This window comes from Panthera uncia (assembly GCF_023721935.1).
Source record: "Panthera uncia isolate 11264 chromosome B2 unlocalized genomic scaffold, Puncia_PCG_1.0 HiC_scaffold_24, whole genome shotgun sequence".
Taxonomy (NCBI): Eukaryota; Metazoa; Chordata; class Mammalia; order Carnivora; family Felidae; genus Panthera; species Panthera uncia.
The window spans coordinates 64,047,378-64,067,430 of NW_026057580.1; the positions used below are offsets into that span (position 1 = coordinate 64,047,378).

The 20,053-nt window shown below is 40.6% G+C and overlaps 1 protein-coding gene across 2 annotated transcripts; it reads right to left on the minus strand.

Moving 5' to 3' along the window:
* Positions 1-1,397: 1,397 nt before the first annotated feature.
* Positions 1,398-20,045, minus strand: POPDC3 (popeye domain containing 3). Of its 2 annotated transcripts, XM_049654076.1 has the most exons (4): positions 19,834-20,045; positions 4,292-5,028; positions 3,191-3,299; positions 1,398-2,174 (listed from the first exon to the last, which is right to left on the minus strand). In XM_049654076.1, exons 2-4 carry the CDS (start codon positions 4,774-4,776, stop codon positions 1,893-1,895), a joined length of 876 nt encoding a protein of 291 aa, XP_049510033.1. In that variant the 5' UTR covers positions 4,777-5,028; positions 19,834-20,045; the 3' UTR covers positions 1,398-1,892. The 2 variants fall into 2 exon arrangements, with proteins under 2 accessions (XP_049510033.1, XP_049510032.1); XM_049654075.1 differs by lacking the exon at positions 19,834-20,045 and having other exon boundaries at positions 4,292-6,674.
* Positions 20,046-20,053: the final 8 nt, after the last annotated feature.

Below are 20,053 nucleotides of genomic sequence, written 5' to 3' on the forward strand. Positions count from 1 at the left end.
AATGTCATCTGTAGGTGACATACTCCCAAATCTTTATCTCTAGCCCAGACCTTTCTCTAGAACTCTAGACTCATCCAACTATTTATTCTATGTCAGTGTCTCGTAGTAGGCATCTTGCGCTTAACTTTGATCTCCCCTTTCAAGTCCACTCTTGTCCCCCTTTCCCCCAGGCTAGTCTCACTAGGCTAGCCAATGTAATTCTATTGAATAGGGCAGATCACACCATGCTTCTAATTAAAATTCCCCAGTGACTTCTGGTCACTTTCAGAATAAAAGTCAAAGTCCTTACTGTGACTTGCCCAATTACCTCGTTGCCTTCTCTCCCTAGTGCTCACTCCGCTGTAGCCATTCTGGCCATCTAGCTGCTCCTGCTCATGTTTAAGGGTCTCCTCGTTTGCTCTTCTCTCTGTTTCCTGCAGATTGCTCATTCCCCAGATGTCTGCATGGATTGTTCCTCTGCTTTTTTTCAGGTCTTTGTTCAAACATTACCTTCTCATTTAGGCCTTCTTTGACCATCCTATTAAAATTACAGTGCTCCTTCCCACCCACCTTCCCTAATTTATCTTTAGGACACTCTGACTCCAGCCTTTTCTGTTTTATTTTACTATCTGGTTCTCTCACCCCAAGAATGCAAGTTCTATGAGGGATGGAATCTCTGTTACTTGATACATCCCTAGTGCCAAGGTCAGCACCTAGAGCCATTGTAGGTGCTCAATACATATTTGTTAAATGCATGATGATTTATCTTTCTACCTAACAACATGGCCTGCACATGATCTCCAGAAAACGAGTTTTCCAAAGATAGGGATCAGATTTGTGACTGAGGATCTGTTAGCTCTCTTTACAATGCTGAAGGGACTGCTGTAAGGCAGACTCCCGTATAGTTTTTGTTGTTGTTGTTGTTTTTACTTTGAGAGAGGGAGGGAGAGAGAGCAGGGGAGAGGGGTAGAGGCAAAGAGAGGAGAGAACCTTAAGCAGACTACATGCTCAGCTTGAGGTAGGGCTTGATCCCAAGATCCTGGAATCATGACCTGAATTGTCACCACCTGAGCCAAAATCAACCTGAGCCGGTCAACCGACTGAGCCTCTCATGTGCCCTGGCAGACTCCCATGTTTGTGTGGTGAACAGAGCATTCACTGTGAGTCCCTCACTATCCAGCCAAACCACTTACTCCCGCTCGTTCGGCTAAGCATGTGAAATTGAAATACCACAGAACGCTTTTACTATTTGTTCGTGGGAATTCTTTTTACTCAGTAAGTATCATGCAGCTTTGTTTTTCATGAAATGCCTTTTTAAAAATATGTTATTGTAAAGACGAAGCTGATAGATTACTGCAAGAAAGCAGACTTCAAGATTGACATGTTATCATCTCTTGCATTTATTCTACTTTCCACTCATATTAAATAACTTTACATTTAAAATGAATAATTGCTGCCCACCACAAGACTACATCTTGCTTTCCTCAGAGGCTGTAGCAAAAAGTGAATTCTGGAAACACTGATGTGGACGGTGGCAACCTGCTCTCATGCTGAGAGTATGTTCTGCCTGCTTCTTGAGAAGCAGTGCCTAACTCAATAGGGCAAGACATAAGATTTGAATAAATCTGAGGAAATATTCGAGAACGCAAAATTTCATTTCCCAGTTCTGACACAGAAAAGGACAAACTTCTCGTAGTTATTCATCCCCCCCCCCATTTATTCCAATAAGAAATACAGAGAAATTTGTAAACTTTATTCGCAACGCAAAAGTTGAGATGAATAAAGCAGCTGGCAGCGGCACCTTGCCTCAGAGTCTGAGTTATAAAAATACTGGTGAGCACAATTCGCTGTATTTCATTTGGGGAATGATGAAGAGAGTCTTTTTTATAATTAAAAAACTTCACGCTTCAAAGTCATTTATCACAATACGGTCTGGAGTTCCGGAAATGTTCTGTCAGGGGTGATTTGGGTAGTTTTGGACTTGACATTTGATAGAAGTTGGGTAACCGAATATCGTAGTGGTATGTTTTCCCTGTATATACTCTGTCATTCAAGGCATAGAGTTTATCTGCAATGTCACTTCCAATTAAAACTGAAAACAGGCGGGAGATGTAACGATGCTGAGCGAAGAGCAAATATAATTTCTTTCTCCTCCAAGACACATATCGACAATCAGTCTCTGCTGTGAGGGTCACCTACGAAAACGTAAGGCCACAGAGAAGACGAAGATTAGGAAGCAAGACAAGTTCTGCCACTTCTTTTTTGCCCCAGTTTTAAATAAATTTCACTGGCTGATTTTTTAGGTTAAAAAAGTTCACTGACCCACAACATATGGTAAAAACAGAGAAAAACTACTATATATATTTATACTACATACATATGTACATATATATATATATGCACATATAATTTATAATGCAAACAATCACAATGTTGTGCCCGTTTCCAATTTAACTATTTTAAAACCTGCCTTTTACTAAAGTGAGAGCTACCTGATGTGAAAAACTAATAAAGTTGGCTAATGGTTAGAGAAGTATTTCCAAGTCAGCCCCCCAAACTGCAGACATTTAACTCTAATTGTTTCTGCAGTACAAAGCACAATGTGTTTACCTATTCTGCATATGTATATGATTTTATATTTGTATACACACATGTATGTTGCACGTATTAATCAATACACCATAATAGGTAGAATCCATTGAAATGATTACCTTTCAAAAGTACCAGACACAGTAGCAGAGTAGTGACAGTAAGGTTGCCACTTTTTTTCTCTTTTCTTTTTTGCTGGAGAATAACTGAAATCTATTAGCATTTAAAATTTTAAGCATCACTTACTTTGTAATAAGGGCAGACTTTTAAATTCTTGGTGTTTTTCTAAACCGTCAAAATGGCAGTGTTTACAGTCAAATCTCAATTAATCATATTTTAATCCCCATATATGCAGTTAAGCAGAAGAAAATTTAAGAATATCTATCATAGACTCCTTTCTGTCATACACAATGCCCATTCTTCTTTGTGTCACTGGACCTGTACAGGGACAGTCATCAGCAAGGGTCAAACAGAACCGGGAAGTCATGTATCCTGCAAAGTACATTCCAGAGTTGGGTATAAATTATTGCTCTGTCACCTGCTGTTTTGTTTGTTTGCCTGTTTGTAAACAAACGTTGTTTGGGAGAGGCAGTGTTCACTGTGGGGCCCAGTTATCCCTTACCTGAAAAATGCCTTCCTCTGTGGGTCTCAGGGAGTCCCACTCGGGAGAATCCAGGAACTGGAAGGGGAAAATGTAATGCAGAAATTCGCCATCAACGGTCACTCGGATCCTACCCAAACACAAAGAACATCACTTATGAGAGAAGGAGAAAGCAAGCACATGATTGGGGGCAAGTGCAGAGTGCAGTATTTCAGAGTGCATAACCTTTTTGGCTTTTATAATTTCGTAGGATGAATCTTAAACTCATGCATGCTAGTAAGTGACAAAATCTGTAAGATTCATGGACTGATATTCCTCACACAGTTAGGATTCTGGAATATTGGTGAAATTCATCAGAAACTATGTCACGGTGTACCTTGATGACATGGGCCCATCTGTGTGCATACGTTATACTTCCAGAAAAAGTTTCAATGCGCTCAGTCAGATTTTAAATTTAGTAGAACACTGAAGAACATAAAGGAGTACTACTGTAAATGCCTCTGTAAACTAAATGTTTACACTTCTTAAAGACATGAATCATCACATTATTGTTTCCTCCCCCAAACTTTGTTTTCAAAATTTACATACAAATATAAATATAATATATATGTATGTATATATATATATGTATGTATACATACATACATATATATACATACATATATATGGTGTACCCCCTGCTTGTAAAAAGTGGACAATTCTAGAATTCTCCGAAAAACATCGATCATTATAAACCTTAAATGTTCTGTATTACCTAAAAGAGCACCCTATCAGAGACTATTTAAAGTACTTTGCATGCCAACATAAGTATTCTGTTCATTCAAGCTGGCATCATCCTCTTCCTGACCCTCTGTGATTACCTTGGAAACAAACAGCACATGCAGACAAACCCATTTGTTCATCTTATTTCTAAGAAGAAATATTAAGGCTCTAGATTATATCCTTCTTCAAGTAAATAACAGCATGCACTCTAAATGCCTACGTATGTGTCATGGGGTTCCTCGTACCTCCCAGTGCCACATATTATCCTCTGTTGAGATGGAAAAGTGCAGCAGAAAGAAACACCAGCTAGTAACTAACAGAGGAAATAACTGAGATAGAGCAAGCAGCAAGAGTACAAACCTTCCCGAAACAAGAAGGGAGAGCTTATCAATGGAGGTTTTCCCCTGCATGGCGTAACAGTGTTCCTTTTCCAAAGTAACCACTTCAGAGCTCAGAGCAATTGTTCTGAAGACAGGCAAAGAGGTCCCCAGAGGCTGGAAAAGGGAGCTGTACAATAGCTGGAATTCGCGAGAAAAAGTTATGCTGCGAACTTGATAGGCAATGTGGACAAACTGCATGAAGCAGATGACGAACAGCACAAAATTCCAGGAAAATATGTCGGCTGCACAGACGTCGACCCAAGCCCAGACGGCAGAGCAGAGAAAACCCAAACCCAGCAAACTGAAGACGTAAAGGAGCCCAAAGAATCCACTGCCACCCATGAAACCTACTACAAATAAAATACTGGCGAGATGATAAATGGCTCCTTCGGCCTCTTCCTTCCAGGTGCTGCAGACTGGGTGCTCATCTATTAGGTTCTTCCATAAGCTTGAATTTCTTTCCATGGCGGTACTACTGTCTGGTTCACTTTTCCGTTGACGTCGAATGATATCGAAGCAAGTAATTAAGTCCTTCACTTTTCCATCATCAGAGTTTCGCAAAGTCTTTAGAAAACCCGCGAAAGCCTGGGCAATGGAGTTGTAGTGATTAAGGGTTTTGTGTGTATGGATCTTGAGAAACTAAAAATCCCATGCTAGCTTCTTTAAGTTCATTTGGGCTCCTGATTTAGATCTAGTCCACAAATGTTTTGTGGTTTCCTGGACAAGAAAAAAGGAAGGATCTAATTACACAAAAATCGAGAGGTATATTTAATGAATCACCAGCATTCAAACTGACATCCTATTTTCTGTGAAGTTGGAATATTTTAAGCATGAATGCTGTCAAATGTTAAGTTTCTAGGATATAAAAATTATATATTTAGGGTTATGCTTAATAATAATAATAATAATAACAAATTATTTACAGAATTTTAGTATTTGTTAGAATTAGCTACCCACATATTTTCCTAGGAAACTAGGTGCTATAATCAACTAGTCTTCATAATAATAGCTCGGTGTACCTCAGAATCACTTATGACAGTGACTAAAAATACAGATTCTAGGCTGTTTCCAGGCATATTGAGTCAGAATCTCTGAGGGTGAGGCCTATGTGTTGGTATTTTGACAATACCCCCCACATGATTTTGATGTATCAACCCATGGCATTTCATGGCCCACCCTTTGAGGGATAACTGTTTGACAATGTTATTTTCTCTTTACAAATGAAGAATTCAAGACTCAGAGAGGTCAAGTAATTTATCCCAGGTCGCACAGTGGTTGGGGTAGAGCAGAACTTCAGCACAAAAGCCTGTATGCTGGATCCAAACATATGGCCTCTCATGAAAGATATTTTAAGTTAGGCACTGTAAGGAGCCCTGATAAAACAATAAACATAAGAAACACATGATTAGGTGTTGGATTTTAAGAGCATAATAGTAGACTATGAATATGTTTAATGAGTTAGATAAAAAATATTTGAGAAATGTACATTCAGTTCTACTTTACTGTGTTAGAGCCTGTCTCAGGTCAAAGGTTGCGTCCATGTAACTAAATAAATATTAAAATTCCTGCTAGTTACACATTTATTTACCAGATGGTCAAAAAATGTTACCGACTTGTTCCTCTGCGCATATATTCTCTACCCTTTGAGCCATATGGTAAGAATGCTAATGTGTGATCTGAGTCAGGAGGGATTTAACCAGGATGATAGAGCTGTAGGATGTGCATCATTTACCACCAGGTTTCTTAACAATAAATAGTTTCGGTGTGAAGCATTCATTAGATTGAATTTTTAAGTCATAATAACATTCAGAAGCCTTGAACTTGAGTGCTATATTTAGTGTTTTTATTTTGGGGCTAGATTATCTCCAGAACACCTGTTAATGAAGTATCAGATAGCACAGATCTTGTCTCGTAGGAAAAAACAAAACAAAACACATAGACGTGAAAATGACTTAGCTGAAGTAAAAAAGGGAGCAGTAAGTATGATCACCAACAGGACTGCAGATAGAAATAAAGGAGCCGCTGTTGTTGGTTTTTCATCTTGGACAGTGATTCTTTTCTCAGCAAATAACGACTTTAAGAACACTGCCAGGTGAATCATTATAAAAAGAAAAACCAACAAAACAACAAACCTATAACTTACACTGTTATTTTTACTTAAGCTACTTTCCAAGGCACTTTAAACATCCCGTGGCCCCTAATTACTGCCTCCCCCTGGCACTCTGTGAGATGATGAGGTTCGGGGCAGACCAGCACCCTGAACATGTTTAATTTCTCCTCTTTAAACACAACACAAACTTATATATACTACTGGATATTCACAACAAAGAAAACAAATTTTTAAACACAATGAGCAGTGAGAACGGCAAAATACCAGACTGCAAATGTCAGTCTCCCTGCTGTTTTACTTTTAAAATGAGGGTATTTTAAATTAATCAGTTCCTCAGGATACCAAACGTAGCCACTAAAGCCAATGTGAAAAAGCACTGCTGGCAGGGCTCTGAACTTCGGTTTGAACTTCCTTAAAAATTTATAATCCTCAACAAAAATGTTAAAATGATGCTAATAGAAAAAGGCCATGCAAAGCCCTTGTGGCAATTCCGAAAGGAGCTTATGGGAATCTTGTGCCCTGAAGACCCTGACTTGGGGGATAGATTGGGCCACCTGCATTCCAGGACCGTGACCCATTATGATCACAAGCACCGCGCTTCCGGCCCTTTCCAGTGGCTCCTGTTTCCGAAAGCTGCCACCAAACCATCCTCCTATCCTTGACACTGTATCGCTCAACTCAGAGTGCTGACTTGCCCTGATTAAATTACTCCACACCCAGCCTTTTCTGCACATGGTGTTTTTATTCAGTCACCAAAACAGATGTATTTTATTAGAAGAGAAAGAACTGACAGGGGCAGGTGACAGGCATGAGTGTTCCTCTGACATGTGCCAACAGTACTATAGGAACGCCGAACATGATTCATCAACCAGCTGCCTGCTTGAAAGGCCTGGAGGCCTTAAGTCATGTTTTTGGGTAAATAAACGCCGAAATGCCAGAGGGGCAAGATGGATGTCTCAGGCAAAAAAAGCCCATCTTCCCTGCAAAAGAAGCTAGCGCACGGACATACAAAATGATGGAGGCAACATTAAGTGCAAATAAACACAGTAATTCCAACCTGCCACTTTTCTACTCTTTAAATCGTATGGCCCTGAGTTATAAAGGAATAAGGAAATTTAAAGGAAGGTACAAGGGTGCTACCTGAAATGTGACATAAGCTTGGTGCCAAATGATTAAGACTAGCTCAGAAATTGCACGTATCTGTTCAGAACTCGTACATTTATTATCTCATTGCATCACTTGTTGCCACAGAGAGAAGCAGAATCTAAATCATCATGCCCTGCTTACAAATGGAAAAAGCAGGCCACAGGATTGTCTGAGTAACTGGCTTCAGGCAAAAGAGGCAGTAAGTCACAGCAGCAAGGGAGAAGACCCTCTCCACTCAGCTCCCTGCGCTCTCCACCAGGAAGTGCAGCCTTTTAAGGCTGTGAACCTGATATGAATGTGTTGGGAGACAGTGGGCTATTCCGTCAGGACGGGTTTGCCAGGAAAATAATAATTCTAACAGTGAATATTTAAGATCTTCCATATCCACTCGCACTGCTCAATCCATAATGTTTAGGGTAGAGCCAGGGAAATAGACATAGAAAGCCGCTCATGAAATAATTTGCTCTATTATTCAACATTGACTGACCGCCTCTCCTAGACTCTGAAATTCTTAAGGGGCAAAGACAAATGGTTTTGTATTTCTGATTCCTGGCATGCAATGAATGTTGATTGAATATGCTGGTTTCAAGGTGCAAGGACTCTGCCTTCTCCGTTCCTACTCTCTATCCAATTTAATGAATGTTGTAACATCTTCTGCCACCCAGGGGAAAAGAAGCAGGGAATATTTCAACATTCAAGACAGTTCAGTACAGAATCACTAAGGAATTGGGACACTACTTATTTAAATGTCTGGCACAGCTCCAGATTCATAGGGGAATCCTTTCGTCTTCCTACAAATTGAGTTCCTTTAGAGCAGCTGAATACTTAATCTGATTAAAAACAACAACTCTCATAGCTAGTGGTATTGAGTTAGTGTTGGTTGCTAGGCAACTCAGAAGATAAAAATTCCATCAATATTCTACCAATTAATTGGAAGAGGTCCTAACTTTGGCATGTGTTTCATATGCAAAATCATAATTTACTTAAAGCTGGTTTTCTCTACTTCTCCTCAAGGAGGTACATTTACTCAGGACTTATGTGCCAGACATACTTAAAAACTATCTCATTTAATCTTCACAACAAGCCCATGAGAAAGGTATTATATCTCAATCTTACAGATGAGGAAATTAAGACTTAGAGAAGGTAAGTAAATTGTTCAAGGTCACACTGCTAATATTGGTACTAAAATTCCACCCAGTTCTGCCTGATTCTGAAGCTCACAGTCTAAACCACATTTATTATTCTGCTTCCACAGCACCAGGATTTAGAAAACATAGGCATTAGTTTCCTCCTTGCCACCTAGGTGAACCCAGGCATGTTTATTCATTAGTAAAACAGAGGTAATATCACCTATTCTGTCTACTCTGACGGGTGCTAGAAGATTCAAATGAGAAAAATCTATATTAAAACTTCGTGGCAAATTTTAAAATAATATAGACATGGAATCATTGTACTTGTTGCTTATATTTTACAGAGCTGAGCCATTCGCAGAATATAGTTTTTAAAAACTTTCTTTCACCCAGAGGATTACAATTGAAGACAGACATACAAATGTTACTTTTGGCTGCTACCCAACTTTACATTTTAAATTCTAAATTTACTCATTCCTGCAGGGGTGATCTCTTATTCTTCTCTGTGTCCTGACCTCCTACTGCTGGTAGATGTAGTCCCATAACCAGCCCACCCTTGAGTCTTCACTCTCCCATGGCCAAGAAGCCAGTCTCTGGAAGCCAACAATAATCTTCTACCTATGATTAGTGTTTCGGGCTTCCCAGCAGGTATCCTCAAACCACTTACATCAGAATCACCTGGGTGGCCTGGTAGACTATCCCTTCCCTGGCCCCATGCCAGAATCACTGAGCTGGGAAGGACCGGAAATACACCTTTCTAATAAGCTCCCAGTTGATTATTATGCACACTAAAGTTTATTCTACATTCTACCTTTATTCTACATTGTTCCTGAATGATTTCTGAATTATTCTTGCTTGTTTGCAGGACTTCAGCTTTGTTCATTCCTGGCTGTCCTTCTATGATGATTACTCTGTGTGTTTTTGATCCCTCACTGTCTGCCCAGGGTGGTAGTCCTGGTGTTAGGGCACCATTCTGTGTCTAGTGTGTTCAGTTAGCATTATTACTTAAAAGAAAGGTTCTAGTCTTAGCTATGCCCCTAAATAGCTGTGTGACTATAATCTTTCTAGACCTGTTTCCTCATTGGTAAAATGAAAGAGTTGGACAAAATAATGTGAGGTCCTTTTTAGCTCTAAAATAACATGACTCTAGATGATAAGGAATGGGAGACTTTTTCTAGCATGAGTTAAAATACAGAGCTGAGTGGTAGAACTGAATTAAGACTGTAGATCTTAACACCAGGGTTGTGAGAGGGGCCCCACTCTCAAATTGCTTACTTAATTACTTACAGCCTGTGCTGGGGCCCAGGCACTGGCATTTTCTGATGTACAACCAGGGTGAAGAACTATCAAGGGGGTTGAGTGAGAGACACCAGAACATTCTGTGGAGAAAAGGATCTAATTTTAATTCGCTGTAAAGGCACATTTTCTCCTTCTGTGTTCTCATTTGCATGCTTTGCTCAGGTGAGGAGGCATTTTCCTTCCTCAGCACTCATCATTCCAAGAGGGCTCCAGGCTGGTGGATATTCTGCAGTAGCCTTTCCTTAACAGGGTGGCCTGAAGTGCACCTTCTAGCTCTGAATGTTTATGGCCTTTATTACCTGTCGGCATGGTTTCCATCACATGTTATATTGACTATGATATGTATTTCCTTTTTAAAGCATCATAATTTGTTTATTCTTTTAGTCAGGGTACATATTCAAGTAATTTTCTAAAAGAAGTGAACATAGTATTTTATTTTATTTATTTAAGTTTATTTATTTTGAGAGAGAGTGTGTGCATGCTAACACGGGCAGGAGAGGGGCAGAGGAAGAGGGAGAGAGAATCCTAAGCAGGCTGTGCGCTGACAAGGCACAGCTCGAACTCACAAACTGAGACAATGTGACCTAAGCTGAAATCAAGAGTTGGACGGACACTTAACTGGCTACCCAGACACCCCAAACATTTTAAAATATCAGCTTTAATGTTTGGTTATTTTATGTGTGTGTGTGTGTATGTATGTATGTGTATATACATATATATAGAAATATATATGGAATTTCCCTCTGTCTAGAACACAGTGAGTCCTCAATAAATGTTCATGGACTGATAAGGACAAAAAATGCTTGGGTATAAAAGCCGTGTTCGGGGCGCCTGGGTGGCGCAGTCGGTTAAGCGTCCGACTTCAGCCAGGTCATGATCTCGCGGTCTGTGAGTTCGAGCCCCGCGTCAGGCTCTGGGCTGATGGCTCGGAGCCTGGAGCCTGTTTCCGATTCTGTGTCTCCCTCTCTCTCTGCCCCTCCCCCATTCATGCTCGGTCTCTCTCTGTCCCAAAAATAAATTAAAAACGTTGAAAAAAAAAATTAAAAAAAAAAAAAAAAAAGCCGTGTTCAGAATACAGTTTTGGAACAAACAGGAAGCCCAGGTGAGATCTAACCAATACCTGAATCAATGATTTATTTGTTAGACTAGAAAGAAAGGAAAGCATATATTATACTATGAGGAAGAAGTGACAGGAAGAAGTGTTTCTATTGAGATAGAGGAACAAAGAAGGGTTGAAGACCCTTTGGAATTGTAAGAGATCCCAAAGTTCAGAAAGAGATTAGAGGAAAGGGGAACACGGTTTTATCCTCAAGTAACCTAATACTCTTGGTCTAGCAACATAGTTCACAGCAGAAGGTAAGGGGGAAGATGGAGGGATCTTTAGCAGTTACTATTACGCAGAACAATACTTAAGAAATACTGGGGTTGGCAAGATTATCTAGAAAGTGAGTGCAGAGAGAATTGAGAGTTGAAATTAAATGCCCATGATCAGAGGGCTTAGAACTCTAGAGGTGTGCTGTCCAATACAGTAGCTGTTAGCCACACGTGGCTGGTCTGAATTGAAATGTGTCATACACGTGGATTTCAAAGACTTAGAGCAAAGATAAAGAATATGTCACTAATAACTTTGATCTTGATTATATGCTGAAATGATAATGTTTTAGAAATGGCCGGTTAAATAAAACATCAAAGTTAATTTCGCCCTTGTCTTATTTTTCAATGTTGCTACTAGAAAATTTAATATTGTGGGATGCCTGTGTGGCTCAGTTGGTTAAGCATCCCACTATTGATTTTGGCTCATTTCACGATCTCATGGTTTGTGGGTATGAGACCCGCACTGGACTCTGTGCTGACAGCGTGGAGCCTGCTTGGGATTCTCTCTCTCCCTCTCTCTCTCTGCCCCTCTCCTGCTTGTGTGCATGCATTCTCTATCCCCATCTCTCAAAATAAATAAACACACAAACAAACAAATAAATAAATAATAAAATTTTTTTAAAAAGAAAATTTTAAATTACATATGTGGTTCACATTATATTTCTCTTGGACAGTGCTGGTCTAGAGCCTCTCACGTAACAGAGAAAGGAAATGAAAAAGATTTGGCATGACACCGTGCAAACAGTGCATATGTATAATGTATAATATAAGTGCATAAATATGGAAGAATTATCTAAGATTAAGAACAGAGTTGATATAAATGTAAATGATATTGGCTACAATATTCATATGCTACAGTCATCAGATGTTATCCATGGCATAGATATCACCATCTGGTTTCTGCCTACATAGGTGGCCAACCCCACTATAGCTCTTGGCCTCTTTATCCTACCAAGGAAGTCGCTACTTTTCCCTCTTGCCAAGCAATTATATCACAGTTTTATTTTTCACTGGAAATCTCAGACAGATAATCTCCTAAATTTCATAGTGGAGACTGAATTGTGGCCTTCTGGATTTCATAGGGTCCATACCAGCCTTTGCTTTCATATAACATATGAGTTTCTTCATGCACCATTAGGCTCGTTAGGCTAGAGTATGCCTTTGACCTTCCATACCAATGAGAGGTTGGCTTCTCTTGAGACTTGAGAAAATTAGAAAACATGCCTACAGTCTATGCTGGACTTCTCTGCTTCTCACGTCTTATCTAAAGTCCATTGATTAACTCCATCTGCGTCTGATTTCTCACTTTATCACATAGGCAGAATTGTAAGATGGCGCTCAAGATTCCTATCTCATTGGTGCACACATGCTATAATCCTTTATCTTGCGTGTGGCAGAACCTATGAATGAGATGGGACAGATGCTTTCTTGATTAGATAACATGATACAGTAAATGATGCTGGAATAGTCACCTGTGATTATATTAAGTTACATAAGACTGTAGAACTGGAGAGGGACTGAAAATTAGAGATACATGTTCCTACTGGCCTGGAAGAAAGCAAACACCATGTTGTGAACGGCTTATGGGAGCAACAAGACAAGGGATGGTTGGCAGGCTCTGTAAGCTGAAAGAAGTCCCCAACTAACAGTTACCAAGAAAATGGGTATGTCAGTCTTAAAACTGCAAGGGGCTTACTTCTGCCAACCATCTGAAAAGCTTGGAAGAGGACCCCAGACTCTAAAGGGGAGTGCAGTGTGCCTGAAACCGGGGTTGTAGGCTTTCAGTGCCCTGAGCAGAGGATCCAGTTCAGCCATGCCTGGACTCCTGATCCACAAAACCTGTGTGATATTGAGCGCCCAGGGTAGCTCAGCTGGTTAAGCATCCGACTTTGGCTCAGGTCATGATCTTGCAGTTTGTGGGTTTGAGCCCTGCATCAGGCTCTGTGCTGACAGCTCAGAGCCTGGAGCCTACTTCGGATTCTGTCTCCCTCTCTCTCTGCCCCTCTCCCACTCGCACTGTCTCTCTCTCTCTCTCTCAAAAATAACATTAAAAAAATTAAAAAACAATAAAATAAAATCTAAAAAAAAACCAACCCAAACTGTGTGATAATGGATTTGTGGTGTTTTCAGCCGCTAGTTTGTGGTACTTTGTTACAAAACAGTAGAAAACAAAAAAACACACACACAATTATGAGTACTCACTATGCACAAGGCTTTTCATTAATCTAATAATCTACATTTTATGATGGAGTTGGAATACAGATCAACGGAGCGGAAGACACTCAATCCTGGCTAGATTTAAGTCTGGACAATCAGATAAGAACAGTAATACTTTTAAAGAATAGGGTGTGGAAAACAAGACACTGAGAGATGCCGTGGGAATTACATTTATTCACTGTGGTTCCCAGGACTATATTCTAGGTTCTCCCTTCATGGAATCAGATAGCCCCAACACTATAAAGCCTCTGGTCACAAGGGCAATTTCCAGAATCATTATGTCATTCATTAACAGCCTCTGGAATTCCTGGAATACCACGTTTCCTTGGGTGACTTCCAGCTTCGTCAGTTCTTGGTCAACTTGAGCCATACATATGGACTTGATGTCTACAGACAGGGCGAATACTTGAGGTCTCAGACATATCTGGAGAGTCACACTCAAAAGACAGACTACACTCAGAGAGCTCTGTAATTCTTCTAATTGTGTGACTCCGCCAAGTTCAGAGGAGTTGAGCAATGGGAAATTAATGCAGTATCTAGTTGCCATCTTCTTTAACCTCATTTACTACTATTACTACTACTATCACCAGCATCTAACAGTTAACTGAACACTTACTATGTGCCAGACACATTTCTAAGAATTTTAAAATATTATGAATATTATAATTTAAAATATTTAAAATATTAAAATATTATGAATATTATGAATCCCCACGACTTTTTGAAGTGTACAGCTTTATTGTTCCCATTTTACTGATGAGAAAACTGAGGTACAGGGAAGTTAAGTAAGTTGCCTAAGGATACACAAGTGATGCAGCCCAGATTCACTCCCAGGCAGACAGATGCAAATAATGCAACCTTTTGCCCTTTTAGCCACTGTGACACACTGCTTCATGTACAGTTTGTAGTCTAAGTATCTGGACTTACTGGAACAAATCAAACATTCTTGGTTTCTCCCTTCTGTTCTAGATTCAATGCACTTACATATCTTCTTAAGAAATTACAATTTTTGAGCAACACAGATGGATGGGAAGGTGGGTCCTATGTTGAATCACTGTGTCCTATAACTGTTGATTTGAAGAAACAACAGTAAACTGATTCTTCTCACGTATGTCATTTGGTCGCTTGTAATAAACAATCCCCGGGGCTCCTGGGTGGCTCCGTCAGTTAAGCATCCGACTCTTGATATCAGCTCAGGTCATGATTTCTTGGTTTGTGAGATCAAGCTCTGCACCGAGATCCGTGCTGACAGGACAGAGCCTGCTTGGGATTCTCTCTCCCCTCTCTCTCTGCCCCTCCCCCCACTCTCACACACACGCTCTGTTTCTCAAAATAAACATTAAAACAACAACAACAACAACAACAATCTCCACGCTCTGCTTCAAGCTCTTCTGACTTCTCCACAGGCTAGAAATGGCACGAGCAGGCCATCCCTTTCTGAGCAGCTGCTACCAAGTCATGCAGAAGTTCACCGGAGATTCCTGATGAAAACACAAGACAAGCCGGACCCATGGATCCATGAAACAGTCTCCCCTTGATATGAATCAAAGGTAGACACTTCCCCTTCCCTTTCTTCCAAGTGACTTATATGCAACAAATGAACTCACTTTTCTTATGTTTATTTAGTTCAGGTCCTCATGTTTCTTCCTGGCAAACATGCCTATCAAGTTCATGTGACCCAGCTAAATGGCTATGGTTATTTTTTTTCTGGCTAAAAAAGCAGGTGGACCACACACCAGGGTCAGTGATGTTTGAAACCAAACCACCCACTACTAGTGCGAAAAGGAGCACGTGTGCAGGGTACAGTGATTTCCTTTCAAGGTGTTTACATGGAGACAGGAGCTTTCTCTTTGACTGTGGGAGACTGTTCCCTGTTTGGTCCTGAATCCACATGCTCCTCAATCTTTCCATTTCTTCTCTTTCTTTCAGCCTTGTTATTGGCTTTATAATACTTGAAGTTATTCCAACCATAGAGGTTTCTCTTTTTGCGGCACTGCCTGTGGATAAGCAATGTGGATTATTCCCTTATTTCTGCTGCTCAGGAAATACACAAATTCTCTTGATTCTTTCAGAATGTTTGATTATTTCAAGTTTCTCTTCAATATTGAAGCTTTCCTTTTGCATGCACTATTTGACATTATGAATCAAGAGGCTTAGACATTCTTGGTATGCTAAAGGAGTGTGTTTTTTTTTGTTTTTTTGTTTTAATTTTTTTCAACGTTTATTCATTTTTGAGAGATAGAGACAGAGTGCGAGTGCGGGAGGGGCAGAGAGAGAGGGAGACACAGAATCCAAAGCAGGCTCCAGGCTCTGAACGGTCAGCACAGGGCCCGACGCGGGGCTCAAACCCACGAACTGTGAGACCATGACCTGAGCCAAAGTCAGATGCTTAACCAACTGAGCCACCCAGGCGCCCCAAGGAATGTGTTTTTATACAGAAAAGTTCACAGGTGCAAAGGAATAGCAAAACACAGGATAATGTGTGGTGAACCAAGGTAGCTGGTAGATGTTTCAGGTATATGTGTATTTGTGTTTTGTGTACTCCTACCTAGCTTAGGTCAACTGGCTATAGCTTAATGCGTCCACCTGGTATTCTGGCTGAGTAAATGATGCATGAGCAAGCACAAAATGTGTGCTATGCTCACATTGTTCCCTGTGATTTCAACTGCATTGGCATTGATGCTTATTTTCAAAACAAACATAACATAATTGTGTCATCAACTTTCAAATGGCCAGGAAAATATTAGGAATATGCAATAATTCAATAAATCCCTGCCCTCCCGGAGCTTGCATTTTAGTGAAATTCAAATGTTGCTACAATTTAAGCCTACTCTAAATTATGAGATCTATCTTAAATAGCTAAAAATATCTTTCATATGCAAATAAACTTAGGCTACTTAAAACTCATTTAAAGTCAGTTGTTGCATACTAAATTTTTAAATAAATACTGTACTACATTTTAGGAGACCATCTAAAGTCCTAAAAATCAAATGCAAACAAGCTTGTTTTTTAGAATATCCACCAAAGATTGAAAACAAACAAATAGGCAAACAAACCCTAGAACATTGTTATGTGTCCCTGGAGTAGCACGTAACATATTAATTACATATGTATTAATTAATACATGATCAATATCCTTCTATTTGTATAAATGAAAATAAAGACATAGAACCATCTTAATGTCAAAGATGATGATTTCTGGATGGTGGGATACTACTTTACTTTTGTCTTTGTATATATCTGGATTGTCTTCATTCTTTATAACAATTTCATAAAACAATAAGGTGATTTTGTATTAATTTGAAAATTTTTAAATACAAAAAGCCCGAATAATTAAAACCCAGGAACCCAACAACCAGAAGTAAAAAACATCACTGTCTTTTAACAAATCTTTTTTATAATAAAAAAAATTTTACAAAAAACTGAAGATCACCATGACTATTCTCAGGTACCATTCTCTACCCACTCACTCCTTATATATAATTGTGTTTACCCTTCCAGTCCATACAAAATAATTTTAAAATTGCAATTTAAAATGAAATGCAAGATTAGAAATGTATTTTATGTGTTTTTTTCCAGATCCATACTTAAATTTTTTTTCTTTTAAAAAAAAATTTTTTTTTTTTTTTTTTTTACTGTTTATTTTTTATTTTTGAGACAGAGACAGAGCATGAACAGGGGAGGGGCAGAGAGAGAGAGGAGACACAGAATCTGAAACGGGCTCCAGGCTCTGAGCTGTCAGAACAGAGCCCGACGTGGGGCTCGAACCCACGAACTGTGAGATCATGACCTGAGCCGAAGTCGGACGCTTAACCACCCAGGTGCCCCAAATTTTTTTTCTGATGAATAATTTTAAACATATATAAAAACAGAGAAAATACTATATAATAAATCTCAATACACCCATTACTCAGATTCAACAATTATCAAGATTTTGCTACACAGAGTTTTTGAAATTAAAAGCAAAAACTGTAACTACTGTTTCATACTATAGTTTGCTCAGTCCATAAACACAACACCTACTAAGGGAGACAGGGAAAATGACGATTAATTGTGCTCATACTATGTGCCAGGCACTAGGTCTTCCATTTACTGACCCTTTAAGGAGTCACAAAAACTGTGCAACTTTAGTAGTTTTATCAGCATTGCTGGGAGTGAAAAATGAGGCTCAGAGCAATGAAGATTTTTGCATAGGCTCAACCAGTTGATTGTCTTTCTAGAACCCATTTCATAGTGTGTATAACAGTCACCAGAGATTATGATTCTGTTGAAGAACACAAAATGAGAATATCTCACTTTGGGTCTGTGTGAATCAATCCCTGTATTCTTTGGGTTGGAGGAGGATCCAGCATTGATGCAGGGGCTTTAAGTTAGCAACTTTTGGTTTTTTATTTAATTTTTAAAAATACCTGTTAAAACTTTTACTTTAAGACATTTTCCTATAACTACTTAGATAAAAGAGAGAAACATTTCCCCTTTTCCTTTAAAAAGTCAAATTAATGATTCAATATACTCTTGTAAACTCTTACTCTCTATAGCTCATAATCACTGTTGACCAACAACCACAATTGGGAAAAACAATTTCAACTGCAGTTTGCAGGCTTGCAGATCTATCATGGAGATTTCCAAAGCAGTTTTGAAACTTCTTGCCTGCCATGTTGCTTACGTGTTGTTACACTCATACATCACAGCAAACACTTCATAACCATCCCAACCATTCTTGAGCTTGACTATTTTAAGATAAGCAGATGTGAATGCTCCAGTGGGTCAATGCTATTAGTCAGTCTTGCCTTACTTAAGAAGCATAAGAGTTTGGTTTTCCATGACACATTTTTATTTAATGGCATAGAATGTCACCATTTAGAAGCACAGGATGCACAATGATTCAGCTATTTTGAGACACTGTGGAGACTGCAGAAACCAAGTATCCAGTGCCTCCCAGTATGTGTATAAAATTTTAGGATAGAAAACTGTCTTACTCTAGATTGCGATTTGTATTTGTATCCTAAACTCTCCAGTTTTGAGGGAAGGAAGCCTTAAAGATCATCTGGGATCAGCCAGACCTCTTCATTTTGCACATGTGGAAAGAGAGCCAATTTCTGTTTTATTTATGTCTTCTTTCATGTGGTCCTTGTTTGGTTTTCTTTTGCCACAAAGAACAATGCCAAGTTACTGTAGTGTACTGGCACACAAGGGACATGAGCATGCACCAGTCCCTGGTAACAGAAAAGAAAACAGCAGAGACCAAGAATTTTTCAAGGCTGCCATAAGATGCAATTGCTCTGTCCAAGCTTACAAATTCAAAATACCTAACTACAAGAGTTAGAATAAAAAGTCCAGAAAGGAGACTTCCCATTCTTGCCGCTGACTAAATAAATCAAATTATGTTCAAAAGTGAGCTTCTAATTCTACTTTTCCATTTATTATTCACATGTAGAACTTTTTCAGTTTTTGCAAATGTCTTCTGGCTAAAACCAAAAAAAAAATTTTTTTTTTTTTTTTTTTTTGCCATAGTCCCATTACTGTGCCTTTAATCTTTTTCTAAAATACAGACCCTCAAAATGTATTATACCTCTGTAAACGACCTTGGTGGTGGGGTAATTTAGTGGTTTTGTGCCCCCCCCCTTTTTTTTTTGCAAGGAGAATCCCCAAATAGAGAAAACAGGTCAGCGTGACCTTTGATGAGGCAGCTTTCCAGTGTTCCCAATTCAGTGTGAAAACACTGACCCTAGTCGGGCCCTTTGCAGACGAGGGACAGGAACTCTCTACCGCTGCACGACTTCCCCAAGGTGAAGCCTAAGACGGTCAGGGATCCCCTTGGACCAGCTTTTCTCCCTCGGAAATGCGGTCTCTTTCCTTGGGCTCCAAGGTGCCTGGGGCAAGAGTGGGACCAACAGAAGATCCGGGGGAGAGACTCGCCCCCAGGGCAGACGACAGGAGTTCCCAGGGGCCGGCGCGCGCGGAGCCCGCAGCAGCGGACCCTCAGCCGGCGGAGCTGCGAGCGGCGCCGCCCGAACTCCCGGGCTCGAATTGGCTTGAGCGGGGCCGGGCGCGGAGGGGCGGCGCGGAACACAGCGCGGCGAAGCAAAAGCGCTCCCGGGGGTCGGCGGCCACACAGCCCACACCCCGGGGCGGGGCCGGGGTGGAAGCCGCGCCAGCAAACTTGCAGCGAAGCGCGAAAGGTGCGATGGTGCGGACAGCTCCCGGGAGGCGGCAGCCGACGCGCCCCGTGGCTCCACTCCTTACCTTTCCTTCCCCGGCCCTGCGCCGAGCTCCGGCCTTGCGCCCTCAGAAGTTTCCCAGCCGAGCACGCTGGGCCCGGCTGGCCGGCGCCGAAGCCCCGAGCGCCCGGCTGGCGCGCTCCTCGCCGCCCACCCGGCCGCCGCCGCCCGCCCCGCGCCGGGACGCACAGTGACCGCAGCCCATTCCGGTGCGGCGCGGCGGCGCGGGCGGGGGCCGGGCACAG

What these genes read in the sequence shown, in the direction of transcription:
- POPDC3 (XM_049654076.1), bottom strand. Translation starts at nt 4,776, where the DNA reads ATGGAAAGAAATTCAAGCTTATGGAAGAACCTAATAGATGAGCACCCA. An exon ending in TCCCTTCTTGTTTCGGGAAG is followed by an intron (nt 3,300 to 4,291) that starts GTTTGTACTCTT and finishes GTGTTTGGGTAG; the next exon opens with GATCCGAGTGACCGTTGATG. An exon ending in CAGAGGAAGGCATTTTTCAG is followed by an intron (nt 2,175 to 3,190) that starts GTAAGGGATAAC and finishes ACGTTTTCGTAG; the next exon opens with GTGACCCTCACAGCAGAGAC.